General features: G+C 41.1%; 1 protein-coding gene across 1 annotated transcript; it reads right to left on the bottom strand.

The window, feature by feature from the left end:
* Positions 1–3,933: 3,933 nt before the first annotated feature.
* LOC136885764 (amine oxidase [flavin-containing]) lies at positions 3,934–14,957 on the bottom strand. The gene is made up of 9 exons (XM_067158501.2): positions 14,833–14,957; positions 12,184–12,416; positions 11,845–12,044; positions 10,648–10,850; positions 7,870–7,997; positions 7,200–7,320; positions 6,761–6,969; positions 5,729–5,941; positions 3,934–5,051 (listed from the first exon to the last, which is right to left on the bottom strand). The coding sequence occupies exons 1-9, from the start codon at positions 14,885–14,887 to the stop codon at positions 4,845–4,847; spliced, it is 1,569 nt and encodes a 522-aa protein (XP_067014602.2). The 5' UTR covers positions 14,888–14,957; the 3' UTR covers positions 3,934–4,844.
* Positions 14,958–15,592: the final 635 nt, after the last annotated feature.

The raw sequence follows: 15,592 nt of genomic DNA, 5'->3' as shown, positions 1-15,592 counted from the left end.
CCTCTGCATTTGGGAGACGGGACAGTGCTGGACCTCACGGCTGCTCCCAACCATCGGTTGTCCTGAGAATGGTTTTCCATTGTTTTCCATTCCCCTGCACTAAGGCAAATGCCGGAACAGTTCGTAATATAGGCCACGGTCGCCTACCCCCTCACCTTCTCCACACATCTCCTTCACTGTAACAAACCTCCCGGACTGAGAGATGGTGTCACCGTCTAAGAGGCCCGCCTCTCCTTTCATGGGAGGAATGAAAACGTTTGGTAGTAGTAGTAGTAGTAGTAGTAGTAGTAGTAGTAGTAGTAGTAGTAGTAGACCCCCACTATGGAGGTCATCGGATGAAGAGTAGGTTTTGGCCTACAAATGGCCACGGCTGGTCCGTGGTCCAACAGCTCTGCACTCCCATCGACCAACCAAGCAGAGCAGGGAAGGCCGTGGCTCTACACATCTGCATTTGGGGGACGGGGAAGGGCTGGTCTCCAGCTGCACCATCAGCTGTCCTGAGAATGGTTTTCCATTCTCCTGCAATAAGGCAAATCCCGCAACACCACCAACCCCCTCACCTTCACCATACATCACCTTCACTGCTCCAAATCTAAGAGAGGGCGTTACTCTCTAAGAGGCCCGCTGTACCCATCACGGTACGGAATGAAAACTTTTGTACAGGGTGGCGCACGAATAGTTGACACATTTAATTTTAGAATCACAACTTTATTTTTCACAGAACACGAATGAAATTTTAGACACAGGCAGCTTGGACCCTGGAAATACATTTCACGATATAACATGTTCAATGTGGCCTCCACTTTGGCGGATAACCTCTTTGAGACGAGTACGCATGTTTCTGACTACTTTGCGGTACAGGTCTTCATCAATTTCACTGGAGAGCAGCACAAACCGAGCACGCATTTCCATGCGGCTTTCAGGTCTTGAAGCGAAGATTTTTTCCTATCAAATAGCCCCATAAAAAGAAATCACAAGGATTTAAATCTGGGCTTTAAGGAGGCCAGAAGAATCCGCCATAATTGTTATACTGTGGGTAACGATGAGACATTACACGATCAACACATACTCCCCTCACATCTCAAGAACATCGTTAGCTGTGTGAAGTGTTGCACCATCTTGCATAAACCACTGCGTATGAATAGGTACAGTGAGAATTTGAGGCATGAATTCATTCTCCAGCATGTCCTTGCATCGCTGTGCATTAACTGTCTGACTGAAGAAAAATGGTGCAATTAACCCGTGACTTGACAGAGCTACAGACTCACTTTTTTCCCCATACGTGTTTTTTCGTGAATAAAGTATGGTTTTCTGTAGCCCAAAACCGCACATTTCGTTTATTAACTGCCCCTTTGAGATGAAAATAGGCTTTGTCAGAGAACCAAGTGTTGAACAGTACTTCATCTTTATCTTGAGTCCGTAAGGCATACTGCAAACTCTTCTGCCTGTGAAGGTCGGTTAGCTTGTGTAGCACAGACATTTTGTACGGGTACAATTGAAGGTCGCCGTGTAACATTCTTTGAACTGAATGGTGCGATATTCCACTTTATCTTGAAGCCCCCGTCTTGACTTGTGTGGGCTGCATTGCATGGCAACCCTCAGTGCAGCGATGTTTTCAGGAGACTGAACTCCTGGTGCATATGGTCGCTTTTCTTCCTTCACACTGCCTTGTTCTTCAAAGTTTCTGTATAAGCGAAGGGTGGTGTTCCTTGCTGGTACCTACCTAGTCTGAAATACAGCTCAAATTTTTTTTTTTGTGTCGCCGTAACACTTTTTGATTCGCATTAAAAGATAACTGTTTTGGCGCACTGCTGAACGGAGAGTCGGCCGTGGTCGGCCATGGCAGAAAGCTCACTGGAATGCAGGAATTTGGAGACAAATCACCAGTGTCACCTCTACGGATATTTCCATGAAACAGGGAAGGTGTGCGTGAAATTTTAACAACATTGCACATAAGTTGAATTTTATATTTGCTTTTCAAATGTGTCAACTATTCGTGTGCCACCCTGTAGAAGTAGCCTCCACTACATGCGCTAGCCATACATCTTGGTATCATAAGGTATGATTTGCACAATTATCCATATTGAAAGACAATTACAATTCAAGTAGAGAAAAGAAAGGGTTCCACCCATTCAGTACACTTGTATTAATAATGTAAATGCTTAAAACGTTATGATACTAGTTTCAACCACCACTGAGGTCATCTTGAACCATGAGAACCATGAGAATCTTAATCTAATGAGAACCATAAAAACACATGTATATATATAATAGATGAGTGTTAAAAACTGACTTCTGTTGTAAAAAAACTTGAAGATTACAATTTACAATCTTGATTACAACACATTATCCTGCACCCCTTAGCTCCAACAAAGCTCAAACCACGCCTCACTCCTTCTAACCCATCCCTCCTTCCTTTCACTTACATCTGTTCAATGACATGTTATTGTGGTTTCTGTCACAGAATCATCAACACACATTGCACTCCGCAATCACAGGGCAAATATCATATAAACGTTATGTGGAAAACGTTCATTCCTTTTTAAAAAATGCGATTAATTTTCGTTTTCCGTTCATCCCTTTCAAACTCTTTTATTAACTTGATGTGCATCAAAACAACTCAAGCACATCTCATGTACTCCAATCAACTGTATCAAGACATCCCCAGTGGATATTTAATCATGTTGTTTCCAATACAAAATAGTCAAAAAACACAAGTCATGTTGTTATCACATAACTCTTCAATTGTATGATTCTCTGCTCTCTGTTTTTAACCACAAGCTAAGATTGTGAAAGTTTATTTCATGTTTCTAGAACAGAGCTCTGACAAAACTTCTCAACTAGATGATGTGGTGTAATCAAGATTGTGAATTTTTAGTTTTTACAAGAGAACTCAATTTTTAACACATCTATTGTATATATTGATGTCTTTGGCTAGTCAATTTTATGGTTCTCATGCTTGAATATGACCTCATCAGAGGTCAAAACTAGTACCATAATGTTTAAAGCATTTAAATTATTAATAAAAGTGTATTGAATACATGGAACCCTTTATTTCCTCTATTTGAATATGTCTAGTTACCACTAGTTACTGACTGATGAGCACAAAGTGGTACACTGGGGCAAAATGAAGTTGGCTGGAAAATGTAAAATTTCCAATAAGGGACCAATTATGTTGGAATTACACGTTAGCAGAGACATGGAAAGGTACACATAATAGGATAAACATAATGACAAATCAGTGTATAAAAAGGAAATAATACGAAAGGAGACAAGGATAAGTATAAGGAAAATCTTAATCTAATAATAAATCCCATATATTATGCAGAAATAAATAATCTTTTATTCCAAATTGTGTCAGTACACTTGAACAAGATTGAGAGCCATACAACTGTACAAAACTTACAACTATTCAGTCTTGTCAAGAGTAATACCAAAACAGGGACAGTAACATTACAACAATAAATAAAACATAGACTTATCAAGCTAGTAAGATTAACACTTATCATGTTAGGTACAATAATATTTAGGCTACATACAAAGACACAAAGATCAGCCTTATGTCACATTGTTCTTGGAATGGGGTGAAACCATTCCTTTCTACAAACTGATAATCAGATAATACTAGGAAATATTAAAAACATGAAGATTCATTGTGTAGAGAGAGTCCAACTGACTTAACACTGAATTGTCTTTCTCTTCTTATGTCATATGAAACAATTTCAATTTTATATTACAATTACATGAAAGTAGTCATAATATTGAATGGTAGTATATTGCATTTAGGAAATGGAATTTGATATGTTCGCATATCATGAAACACCGATCAGTACTGACCCGGTGGTAGACTTTGAAGTTGTTTTGCCTCTGTATATCAACCAGCAATATTTAAAGAGAAATATTAAATTAATAGCCAGGAAAATATTACTGGTATTCATCTTTTTTCTTTCTTTTCCCTGGTTGCAATTTGTGCCGGCTTCTACTAAGTATCAATCAGAGTTGGCTCTTCCGGTCCAAAGATATTATTCCCTCCGCTACTGTATCTAGGCCACTGGGATGTCCTTCCTTAAGGCAGTTTCAACAGTTCGCCACCGTTATGTTCCTTGCTTCTGAGAGCTATCGGTACAGGATGATCTTCATCACGTTGTTTGACAGAGATGTCTGTCCTCCAGTTTCATCCATGGTAGTGATACCGAATGATCCTTGCACCGCAGCTTTGACATCTCTGTGGTATGCTTCTTCTGCCTTGCCCAGCATTCGCAGCTACACATGAGGGCAGGTTTGATGATCGTCTTGTGTAGACTTCCATCTATCACTCAAGACACCTGTCAGCAATTGCCTGCTCTGTCAATGACAATGTCAAACAGAACTGGACTCGCTGCTGATCTCTGGTACACACTATCTTCAACAGGGAAACATTCAGACACACTTGGAACCAGCTTTAGAGGGATGAACATTCATATCGTGAATCAGCCTCACATACTCCTCAAGGACATTTTGGTGTCACAGTGCTGCCTTGATAGGAGTTCCTAGTGTTCTACATAGTGCTTCTCCATCAACATCAGGAGGTACCGTGATATCATTGGTATTTTTGATGAACAATAATTTAGATTGGAATGTTAAAATACTCACGGATCATTAAGTCTTAAGAAGGAAGGATAACAATTTCTATTGAGAGAAGAAACGTTTTTGGTCCTTGGAATTGGACTAATACAGACAGAAGTACATGTGTTAGTGTGAACATGTTGTCTGAGGTGCCTGGACATTGTATTTGTGATGACAGAAGGATTGTGCTGTTCGGTGAAGCAAATAAGATGTGAACAAATCAGAGTTGCCCATCCATTTTACTCGAGGAATGGCTCAGTTTGAAACAGGAGAAATGTGGATGTGATGGCAATGCCAGCTGTGACGACAGCAGCAAGATGCCTGATGTTAGGTCGCACAAAGTCGAGGACCGGTATAAGGAGAGAGCTGCTTAACTGTGCACGTTCAGGTTCGTCGTGCCTTAGGCGCCTTTCCGTACTGCAGACTTTACCAGTTGCTTGCAGAACCTGGAAGAAGATATTAGACCATTGTAGAGATCGAAATGTTAGAAACTCGTCTTCTTAAAACAATAATGAAGTTGTGTATGGAGAAAGACAGCAACACGTAACAGGATAAATATAATGATAGGTCAGTGCAGTAAGAAGAAGCAACAGAGAGAGTGAAGAAAATGCTAAACTTGAAAACACAAAAAGACAAAGGTAATTTCAACATTTTCATACACTGCCATCTTTGATTAGATAGGCTCTGACTGCATCAAGACCAGTCCTTCTACCTCCATTTCTTCTCAGCCCTTGATGAACTCTTTTCTGCTCCATCAGGAGGGTGGATTCCAACACTTGTTGATAGGCAGTCAACAGATTTTTAATCTTCACACAGGAAGTATAGGATAAGAAGAAATACAGGTAAATGCAGCAAAATGGAAGAGGTATAATAAAGTAAAAACCTAAGAATACATCCCATATCAAGACAGGACATATGTCAAGATGGCCCCTCATGAGTGTTGCTGTTCTCCTTCGTGACAAAGTTGGAAGGAAATGAATGTAGAAGGTACTATCATTAATTAGGAGAGACCCCATCTATTTGTAGACATAGATATTATCCTTTTGTATTTCCATGTTTGCACTTGTCTCCTGTTTCTTATACATATTATGCATTTATATCGATTAGTTTCAAATATTTGTACCTCATTTGCTGCCCTTTGTCCTGCCTCCACAGCCCCGCTCATGTATCCTGTCCACTCCATTGCTGTCTCCGTGCCTGCTAGGAATATCCGCTTTCCGATGGGAGCCCGCAGTGCAGGGCCGTACCTCGAGAGAGAGCCAGGAGGGTAATAACAGGTGTAGCAACCTCCAATGTACTGCTCTTGACTCCACAGTTTGTCTACGTAATGTGCTGGCTGAAAACATACGAGAGAATTTTCACTCATACATCTTATTTTAATCATGTTCTGCTGACTCTCATGAATGAAAATCTTTAATGACAGACTGAATTTCATTAAAGATCTTTATGATAGAGTGAATTATTCTAATGGCATTAAGACCAAGTTGTCAACATAGACCAGACTGCTTACTATATTTCCACCCAATTTTTTTTTTTTTGTTAGGGGCTTTACGTTGCACCGACACTGATAGGTCTTATGGCGACGATGGGATAGGAAAGGCCTAGGAGTTGGAAGGAAGCGGCCGTGGCCTTAATTAAGGTACAGCCGCAGCATTTGCCTGGTGTGAAAATGGGAAACCACGGAAAACCATCTTCAGGGCTGCCAATAGTGGGATTCGAACCTACTATCTCCCGGATGCAAGCTCACAGCCATGCGCCACTACGCGCACGGCCAACTCGCCCGGTCCCACCCAATTGAACCGCTCCCTGCCATTTTACACTTTTCATTAAATGATCTACGTTAACTATGAAAAAATAGCTTCATGATAGTGCTGTGGAGTCCTCTTTTAGCTGCTTGCTACGACAGACATTGCATATTGTGGATGTATCCGTAGAGAACTAAAGGGAGACCAAGGCAACAATGGTTAGACTCTGTTTTAATTCTTTAAAATAAAAGTTTTAGAACTAATTGAGGTAACCGAGCTAGTTACAAATATAGTAATGTGGAGGTGCTTAGTTAATTCACAGAGACTTGCAGACTGTACACTGAAAGGCATAAGAGTCTATAATGTAGATGTACCACTATGTGTGATAGAGTGAAAAACTTAAAACTCACCGCAAGGGCCTCTTCACTCTTGTAGAACCTGGCTAGTGACAAACAGACAGCTTTCTTCCGCCCCTCGATATCAAATTTGGACAACTTGATGGCATGATCTCCGTAGACGAAACAGATGACTCCTGCTAGTCTGACGCCGGGCTTCAAGTCTTCTGTTACGTGATTAACTATCTCGATTCCATCATAACATGTCACAAAACCGTTGTAGCCTGCAAGGAAATTGATCTTACGTTGGACACATTACAACTATGATAACAAGAAGATAATTAGACACACTATAGGTAGCTTTTCTTTTTTATAAATAATGTTTACAAATCCTGGCAACTACCCGTTCAAGTGTCCAATCCACTCCTGATGCTATTATTAATCTGTGTTGGTTTCTGTTAAATATTTAATACTGTCAGTGTCAACAGGCTGCTCTAATTTGACAGAGACGTACCTTTCTCGATCCAGAAGGGGTGATCGTAGAAGACCAAGCACTTCATGACTAAGCCCATAGGAATCCTCTGTAAAAGACTATTTCTCAGTGGAGGTAATGGAGGATCAAAATGCATCTTCAGCTGTAATCATAAAAATTAAAAAAAGGAATTGTAGTGAGTGATAACCCTCAACAAGATGAGTGCATTAAAAAGGACTACTGCAGTGCCCCAAGGTAGAACTTGAGTACAGGTCCGCCAGTATTATATTATTTCGAAAGGTAAATCATATAAATCTCACCTCATGTTACTTATAGGAGAATGATGTGTTCATTGTCAAGGCTAGGTACCCATAAACCCTCCCCTAGAAATATACTTACACCAACAGCCCCTGCCATTGGCTGAAATTTATGAAATTTGGTGTCATATCCAGAATTCAATACAGACAGGTATGATTACGATCTCTGGCACTTGTTGAAATGACGCCCCTCTATTTCTGGGCAGGCTTTTTAGAATGTACCCCTTACAGTTTTAGACCAGTTGAGTGTCACTAAGAGACACATCATCAACCGTTTATAGCAAATAATTGTGCCATTAGCAACAAAAGAGCAGTCTGCAGCTGTCTTGACTGTGGTTGGCAGGTCTATACTTGAGTTCTACCAAGTTGCCAGATGGAAGAAGAATAAAATTTACCTGTGTTGGTGGAGGAACAGCCAAGATAGCATACTGTCCTCTAAAGACCTTGCCTCCTAGGGTGCGGACATTCACTCCTTGGTCTGTGTACTGTACATAGACTACAGGGTCACCCAGATGCACTCGACCTAGAAAAATAAAGTGTTTTAGACCCCAGAGAACTGACAATGAGTTCCTCTGACCTTAAAGACAAATCAGACCTCACAGTTAAGTGTTTTTCTGATAAATACTGGGAAGGTATGAAGGTTGTTTCAAAATTCATGGCAGCAGTGTTGAAGCTATTGAATAGGTGAGTCCAGTACCATACAGTATGGCCCACCTAAGTATTTCACCTCAAATATCATCTGACCACTTGAAGGTAACAACAGGCAGTGTTCACCTAGGTGAATAACAATAAGAGCACAAAAAAGAGCTTCAGCGGTTTGTTATAGTGCAAGCCATTTCTTTTTAGTTTCAACTTTGTTAATCTATAACTGTGAGGTTTCTCAGTCCGTCCCATGATTTAACATGCACTAAGGCAACGATACCGAATTGTTTTTTTAAAATGGAATTATACCAATTTCTGCCACGTACACGGTCATTCACAGGCAGCCACATTCAACCATACAAGTTCATTTCTACTCTCAGATCGATCAATCAATCAATCAATCACCACTGATTTACATTTAGGGCTGTTGTCTAGGTGGCAGGTTCCCTACCAGTTGTTTACCTAGTCTGTTCTCAAGTAATTTATTCTAAACCCTAATTCTTCTTCCTATAAATGAATAATTGACCAATTTGTCCTCTTGAGTTCCAAATTTACCTTCATGTTGTTAACTTTGCTACTTTTGAAAGCTCCACTTAAGCTTATTCATTTACTAATTTCATTCCACTGCATCTCTCCACTGACAGCTAAGAACATTTGCTTAGTTGAGGAGCTCATCTCCTTACTCCCAGGTCTTCCCAGCCCAAAGTTTGCAAATTTTTTGTAAGAGTACTCTTTTGTTGGAGTTAATCCAGAACAAATCAAGCTTCTTTCCTTTGGATGTTTTCCTAGCACTGAAGTTGGCTCATTTTCAAACATGGAGTTATACCTGTAGCTCAAGAGGACAAGATGACTCATGTTGGCATTACTGGGGAGAGTGAACACATGCTCACCCTCACTATGTCTTCAAATTTCAGAATGTTGGAGCCACATTTATAAACATGCTTAAACATCAGTGGCATATACTGAGGGCTACCAAGGCTATCACTGAAGCCCAAACCTCAGCTGAGAACGATGGAATTCTAAAGCACATTATGATATAAGCATCTGTCTGACACATTGTTCCATTTACAAAATTTGAAAGCAGTGAGAAAAAATGTTGCACGTATTTGTGAGAGCAAGGCATCGAAGACTGATATTGCAGCCCAGACTCTCGTTCCTCTCCCCTCAGCTCACCCCCCATGGCTTGCTGCTGTACATCGCATAGGAGTGAGGACCGGGGACCGGGGAGGGGATAGGTGTGCTAGGCTTCGCTCCATCAGATTGCCACTGCTAACGAACAACCATGCGTTACTCATCGTATATACTTCCTCACCTCATACATAGATAACAAAGTGCTGGTATTTCACTCCTGTTTACTTCTACATCCTTGTAGGAAGACACTGCAGGGCTGCTGTTATAGGAGCAATATAGTTTTCGTATTATTGGTAGATCTGCTAAAATGAAATGCAATCTTTGAGGTTTAGTGTTCTCTTTTGTTGGTTGGAATCGAACCCGTGATCATGGATCGGACACCACCACTGATCTTCCAAGGAAGCTAATTAACCAGTGAATGATGGGTACGACCCCTCTAAAATTCAACATTTTAATTTAATAATAATAATAATAATAATAATAATAATAATAATAATAATGGTGCATGGCATCTGTACAGGCTTGGTGGTGACCTAATGAGGATAAAATGAATGGTGAAGACGTCATAAACACCCAGTCCCCAAGCCATGGGAATTAACAGTATGATGGGGTTGATTCTGAAAATTGAACCGGGGCCATCGGACCAAAGGCAAGCATTCTATCCATTTAGCCACAAAGCTAAGGACTTTAATTTGCTAAACCTTAGGCTACCATCTCCACTGATCAGGGGTTGAGCACTGGCGGTAACAGAGGCCAGGGCAGTAGCTTCTGAAGCAGCCTTGACAAAGCAACAGGCTTCTCCGTTGGCTATTGGCTGCAGCTCAAAACGCTGAAGGCATGACATTCACTAAATCAACCATCGAAAAGGGGTAACCTAAGTCTAGGGGTAGCCCATGTCTTGATCCCAGCATGCGCCACTGTTAAACATCTGAATGTTAAGATAATTGCATAACTGAATGTGGCTTCTTGCAACCAACTATACCTAAGTATAGGCAACGGGAATGAGAGTAGATAAATTTAAAAAGAGAAACTTGGATCATTGCCTCGGTACTTACTAAAACGCAGGTCACACAGCACATTCTTTCTTTTCCGTGTATCCTTATCTTCAACTAGTAGAAGTATTTGAGGTGAAAAACCTGTCTTGTACTCTACTGAAGGCCACTAACTGACTATGTCTATGTGCATTGGTGGCTTGCTAACACCCACACAAAAATATTTTTTGTGTAACCAGATTTTCTCCAATATGGAATAAATCAGTCATACAAAATTAATATTGCAGTTCTCCATGGCAGAAATTCATTGTGGCCTTCCCTCTCTTCTTATTTATCTTCTGATTCATGTATCAAGAGTATGCTTATCTAATTAAACATCCCCTTAAATTAACAATCACCATCACCCACCTCCAAGCTGCTCGGCCATCTTGATGCTGATTTGTTGTGTTCCTCCTTGAACTCGCCATTCTTGAGCACCGTCCTTGATGGCCCACAGACAGTCAATGCCGTGTCCTTGGCGCATGTACCACAGATAGAACAGCAGGGACAGCTCATGGGCGTCAGCTGTGTTGTTGATGTTGCACATGGAGGTGAGGAACTCAGCTGCATCCCTAGAAATGAAATATCAACCTGGTGAGAGAATGCTTTTGCGGACAAGAATTGTATGGTCTCATTATATTAGATCTGAGGTATTTGCTATGTGGCTATCAAGAGCACGTGCTTTGTACTACATTGTAAAGGTGAATGAGGGGTAAACCAAGTGAGTTGACTAGTTGTGTGCTTGTACTCGGGAGATGGTGGGTAGCAGCCTTGAAGATAGTTTTCCATGTTCACACCAGGCAAATACCGGGACTGTACTTTAATTAAGACCATAGCTGCTACCTATCCTTATGTCACCATAAACCTTTGACGTGTTAGTGAGACGTTAAGCCACTAGTGAGAAAACAATTAAGGATACAGATCCTTAGATTTTATGAGGAATTCCAGAGAACTGAAAAGCATTCGCACATTAGGCACTTTACACAACACATTGTTCGAAGTAAAAATTAATATGCATGTGTTGTGTGGAATCCATGTTATGAATCATACACAAAAATTATATTGAAAAGTTTCAAAAGAAATTTGTTACAATGAGGAATACAGGTTTTGATCTAAAAGGAGGAGTCTCTAATAAAAACTTACTCCATGAATTTAAATTCTCTGTTCTTGGTAACCAAAGAGAAGTTAATCAGCAAGTATGAGAGTGTTACGAAAATGTTGAAAAACTTTGGTCTAGGAAGATCTAGAGTAAGGAGGCGAAGCGCTCGAGTAAGAGATATGTTCCGAGCTGACAGTGGAGAGATGCCATGAAGTGACATTAGTAGATGATTAAGCTTGCATGGTGTTTTTAAGTGTAGAAAAGATCATGATATGAAGATATGGTACAGGAGGACAAATTGGGGTATATATTCGTTTATAGGAAGAGGAGTTAGAAATTGGCATAATTTACAAAGGGAAATAATTATCAATTTTAAGAAAAGACAATGTTGAAATAAATAACTTTGATTTGTGTGCAGACATGAAGTCTACCCACAGTGCAATGGATCTTGAAGAAGGAGCACTTACTCTGTCCAGCAGTTGGAGACGATGAACTCCCGGACCGTCATCTGGTCCCATTCCCTGGCGCGGGGAGCTTCCCATGGACAATCTATTGGGATCTCTCTGCACATGCGATCCATACGGCGTGTCATCTCTTTAACTTCCCATGTGGCTAAGGGGTTGCTCCACAAAGTAGGCCATTCTGAGCGGTATCGGAACTGTCGGCCCTGTAACAAATATAGACCGTAAACATCACACAACTTCATAGCGTAACTACTATATGAAGAATGGGAGATGGCTCTTGTTGCCTCTATGTGCTCCTATTACTTGATTAGTCATTAGTATTCATGTTGCAGTTCCTCTCACCTTGCTATAATGCACTCGGTCTTTATCATTGAAGCACTCTATGGTCTTGATTCCCAGCTCGTCGATAAGCTTCACAATATGTTTTTGAGCAGAGCCCACAAAGCTGGCTCCCAGATCGGCCCAGCCATAGTCTGGCCCTGTCATGGTAAATGTTCGACCTCCCACTCGGTCGTTAGCCTCTAGGACTGCCACTTCCAGTCCTTGTTTACGTACCTCCCTTGCTGCAGTCAAACCTGTATCAACACAAACATGCATTATCTTCAGGCCCACTAATTGCCTAATTTAAATTGCTTGAAAAATGTGTTTACACAACAAATATTCCTCGAACAGATTTTCTCCTCAGACTTGCATCAAATAGAAACTTGTGAAAAAATATTACTTCACTAACGGTTTTTGAATTTTTAACATTACATTTTGTCGATTGTTGACTGGACCAACATCCTTGTCAGATCTTCTTCTTTTACCACTTTTCCCCACAACCTGGTGGTGTCGCGGGTGCGATTTGTATGACACGTGTAGATTTGGCCCTGTTTTACCTCAGGATGCCCTTCCCGACGCCAACTCTATGTGGAGGGATTTATTCACAGTTACATATTTCTGTGATTCTTTGTAGTGTACCGCAGTGTGTTATCTGTCCGAAGATGGGAGTTTGGGACAAACACAAACACCTATTCCCCGAGGCGGTTAAAAATCCGCTGTCAGTTGGGAATCGAACTCGGAACTCTCAGAACCGAAAGCCACAAAGCTGGCCATAAGGAAATATGCTGCTTCCAAATATATTTTCCCGTGGATAGGAATACAAACATCTGCATAAAAATAATGGCAGTTGTGTGAAGTCGGCCATTTGATTCCAAAGAGAGTTTAGGTACCGGTACTCGAAGAGATCTTTTTATATAGGCTACCGTAATAAGTTTATATAAAGATAAAAAAAACATGAGCGTTCCTCTTGCATCGCGAATAATTTCGTGCAGTGTGTCTGTAGAACAAAGAAGTTTATAAATGAAGAAAATAATTAACATAACAACAACGCGTCAATCGACTCGATAGATCGACGCTTTTATTTCAGCAGAGTTGGGAGGGGTTATTGGGTCAAAACGTGGACGTTTTGCCGCTTCCAGATTTAAAGGTAAGAAAAGCCCAGGACGATAATAAACATCAGAAACTGTAATGCCAATGTTGTTTCCGTACCTTGTATTCAGTATCTGGCTATATATTCTCGATCCTAGAGGTGTCTGGACAGTGTTTCTTATTGCATGACAGACGCTGTTCTGGCGACCAAGGAATTTCTTGTTAAGCAGCGTCCATAACCTCCCGAAACGTTGACAACTAGATTGCCGAGGGTACTGCTTTGAAGAGGATGGGGGCTAATAGGTCCTATGTTGTATATTTATTTTGTACAATGTAATTTCCGCAACTTTCATGGTAAGGGGTTGTATGTTCCAGGTTTTTTTTAAATATATATATATATATATTACTGTCAGCTATAAATGTTAGTACGATACCGGTAGCGTACCGTAGGTGAAAATATAACCCATCCCATCCTATCCTTTTTTCTATGCATAGATCCACTTTAAAAGGGACACATGTGAAAATTACTGAGTTAGGTTAATTAAGGAGCCATTTACGTTCCGATTGACCTATCATACAGCATCCAATTGGAACTCATCGGGGCGATTTGTAAGGCTGGAATCATTTTGACAGTTAAATGCATACAACACAAAAAACATCAATTGCCCTAAGAAGTCAATTCACTAAGCCTAAATCAAACTTATGAACTGGGGTTCATGAATAGGAGCCTTGCAGCTTAGTTGAAGCATCGACAAACCAGCTTGAAGATTCCACGAGTTCCCCTTGTAGGTGGTAGGATACGGTACTTCATGTCATAAGAGGCGACTAAAAGGGTTAACCACCCTGCGGACCATGGGCCCCCTAGCTGAGTTTAGCATTGTTGCCATTCATGTCTTTCGTGGCCCTTGCCTTTCTTTTGCCGATATCTTCATTCTCCAAAGGATCAGACCTCTTGTACTTTCATTTCTGATTATTGTCAAGAGAGGATGATTGCCCGGTTATAAGCCTACTTCTCTTAAAACAATAACGGCCTGGCTGAGTGGCTCAGACGGCTGAGGCGCTGACCTTCTGAGCCCAACCTCGGTCAATCCGTTGGCATTTGGAGGTGCTCAAATACGTCAGCCTCGTGTCGGTATATTTAATGGCACCTAAAAGAACCCCTGTGGGACAAAATTCTGGTACCTTGGTGTCTCCGAAAACCGTAAAAGTAGTTAGTGGGACGTGAAGCAAATAACATAAAAGTATTATTATTAAAACAATAACCACCACTACTTCCAAGCTAGTCATGGCCCTTTCCGTCCTGTACTTGCCGAAAACCTAATCATGAGTTAGTACGACATGAATCTTCTGTTAAAAAAAAATAAATAAAATCGGTTCAGTCGGCTGGAACCGAACCCATGAACTAGTAATCATGATCCACGGCGACAGCTAAGCTAAAGCAATGCCAAGACAAGCTTGGAAATTCCTCTGGTACTCCACGTGTTTCATAAACTGTGAGCCCCTTAGGTATTTGTAGCTGTGTGTGTGTGGCTACTGTGTAGACAGAAGAATTGAGTGCCTACGATAAGAATACAGACTTACCACTGAGCCCTCCGCCGACCACAATGACATCTACTTGAGTAGCGACGCTGGCCATCTTCTTTAGTGGAGTTTCTGTGTTACTGTTTATCTCTGGAGAGTATTCAGAAATGTTTGATACATGCGAACAGTCGTTCTACCTTTATATACACTTTTTTATCTCGTGATCTTGACTGCTATGGAAAAAATAAAATAAAAAAAAAGAAAAACGCGCCCTTATCTATAAACTCTTACAACGTAACCTTTGTATGTATGCTCTTCTGGCAACATGAATGACGGAAACGTGCGCATAGAGTTTACAAGGGATTACGGAGGATTCCCTTTAATTCAAATAATGTCGGGAGTCTCTATGTCGAGACTAGAAAGAAATGTTTACATGCTGGTATTTGTAGCTGGGTTACCTCGACAGTATTAGTTTTACGAGGCTCTCATCTTTTGTTCATTTCCACGCCCATCCTGACCCTTCCCGGTTGTTTTCCCCAGACCTCTTCCACCTTTTTCCTCTAGTTAGTAGAATATATTTACGATATCCTCTGCCTGTTTCCCCCTGTGGGTGGGGGCGGTAGAATAACATCCACGGTATCTCCTGCCTGTCGTTAAAAGCGAATAGAAGGGGCCCTAAGGGCTCTCAACTTGGGAACGTAGGTTGGCGACCACGGGGTCCTTAGCTGAGTCCAGGCATTGCTTCCACTAACTTGTGCCAGGCTCCTCACTTTCATCTACCATATCCGACCTCGCTTGGCCTAATCTTGTTCTTTTCCGA

This window comes from Anabrus simplex, chromosome 14 (genome assembly GCF_040414725.1).
Source record: "Anabrus simplex isolate iqAnaSimp1 chromosome 14, ASM4041472v1, whole genome shotgun sequence".
NCBI lineage: Eukaryota > Metazoa > Arthropoda > Insecta > Orthoptera > Tettigoniidae > Anabrus > Anabrus simplex.
Note: the sequence above shows the minus strand (reverse complement) of the source record. Positions and strands in the feature narration are given on the sequence as shown.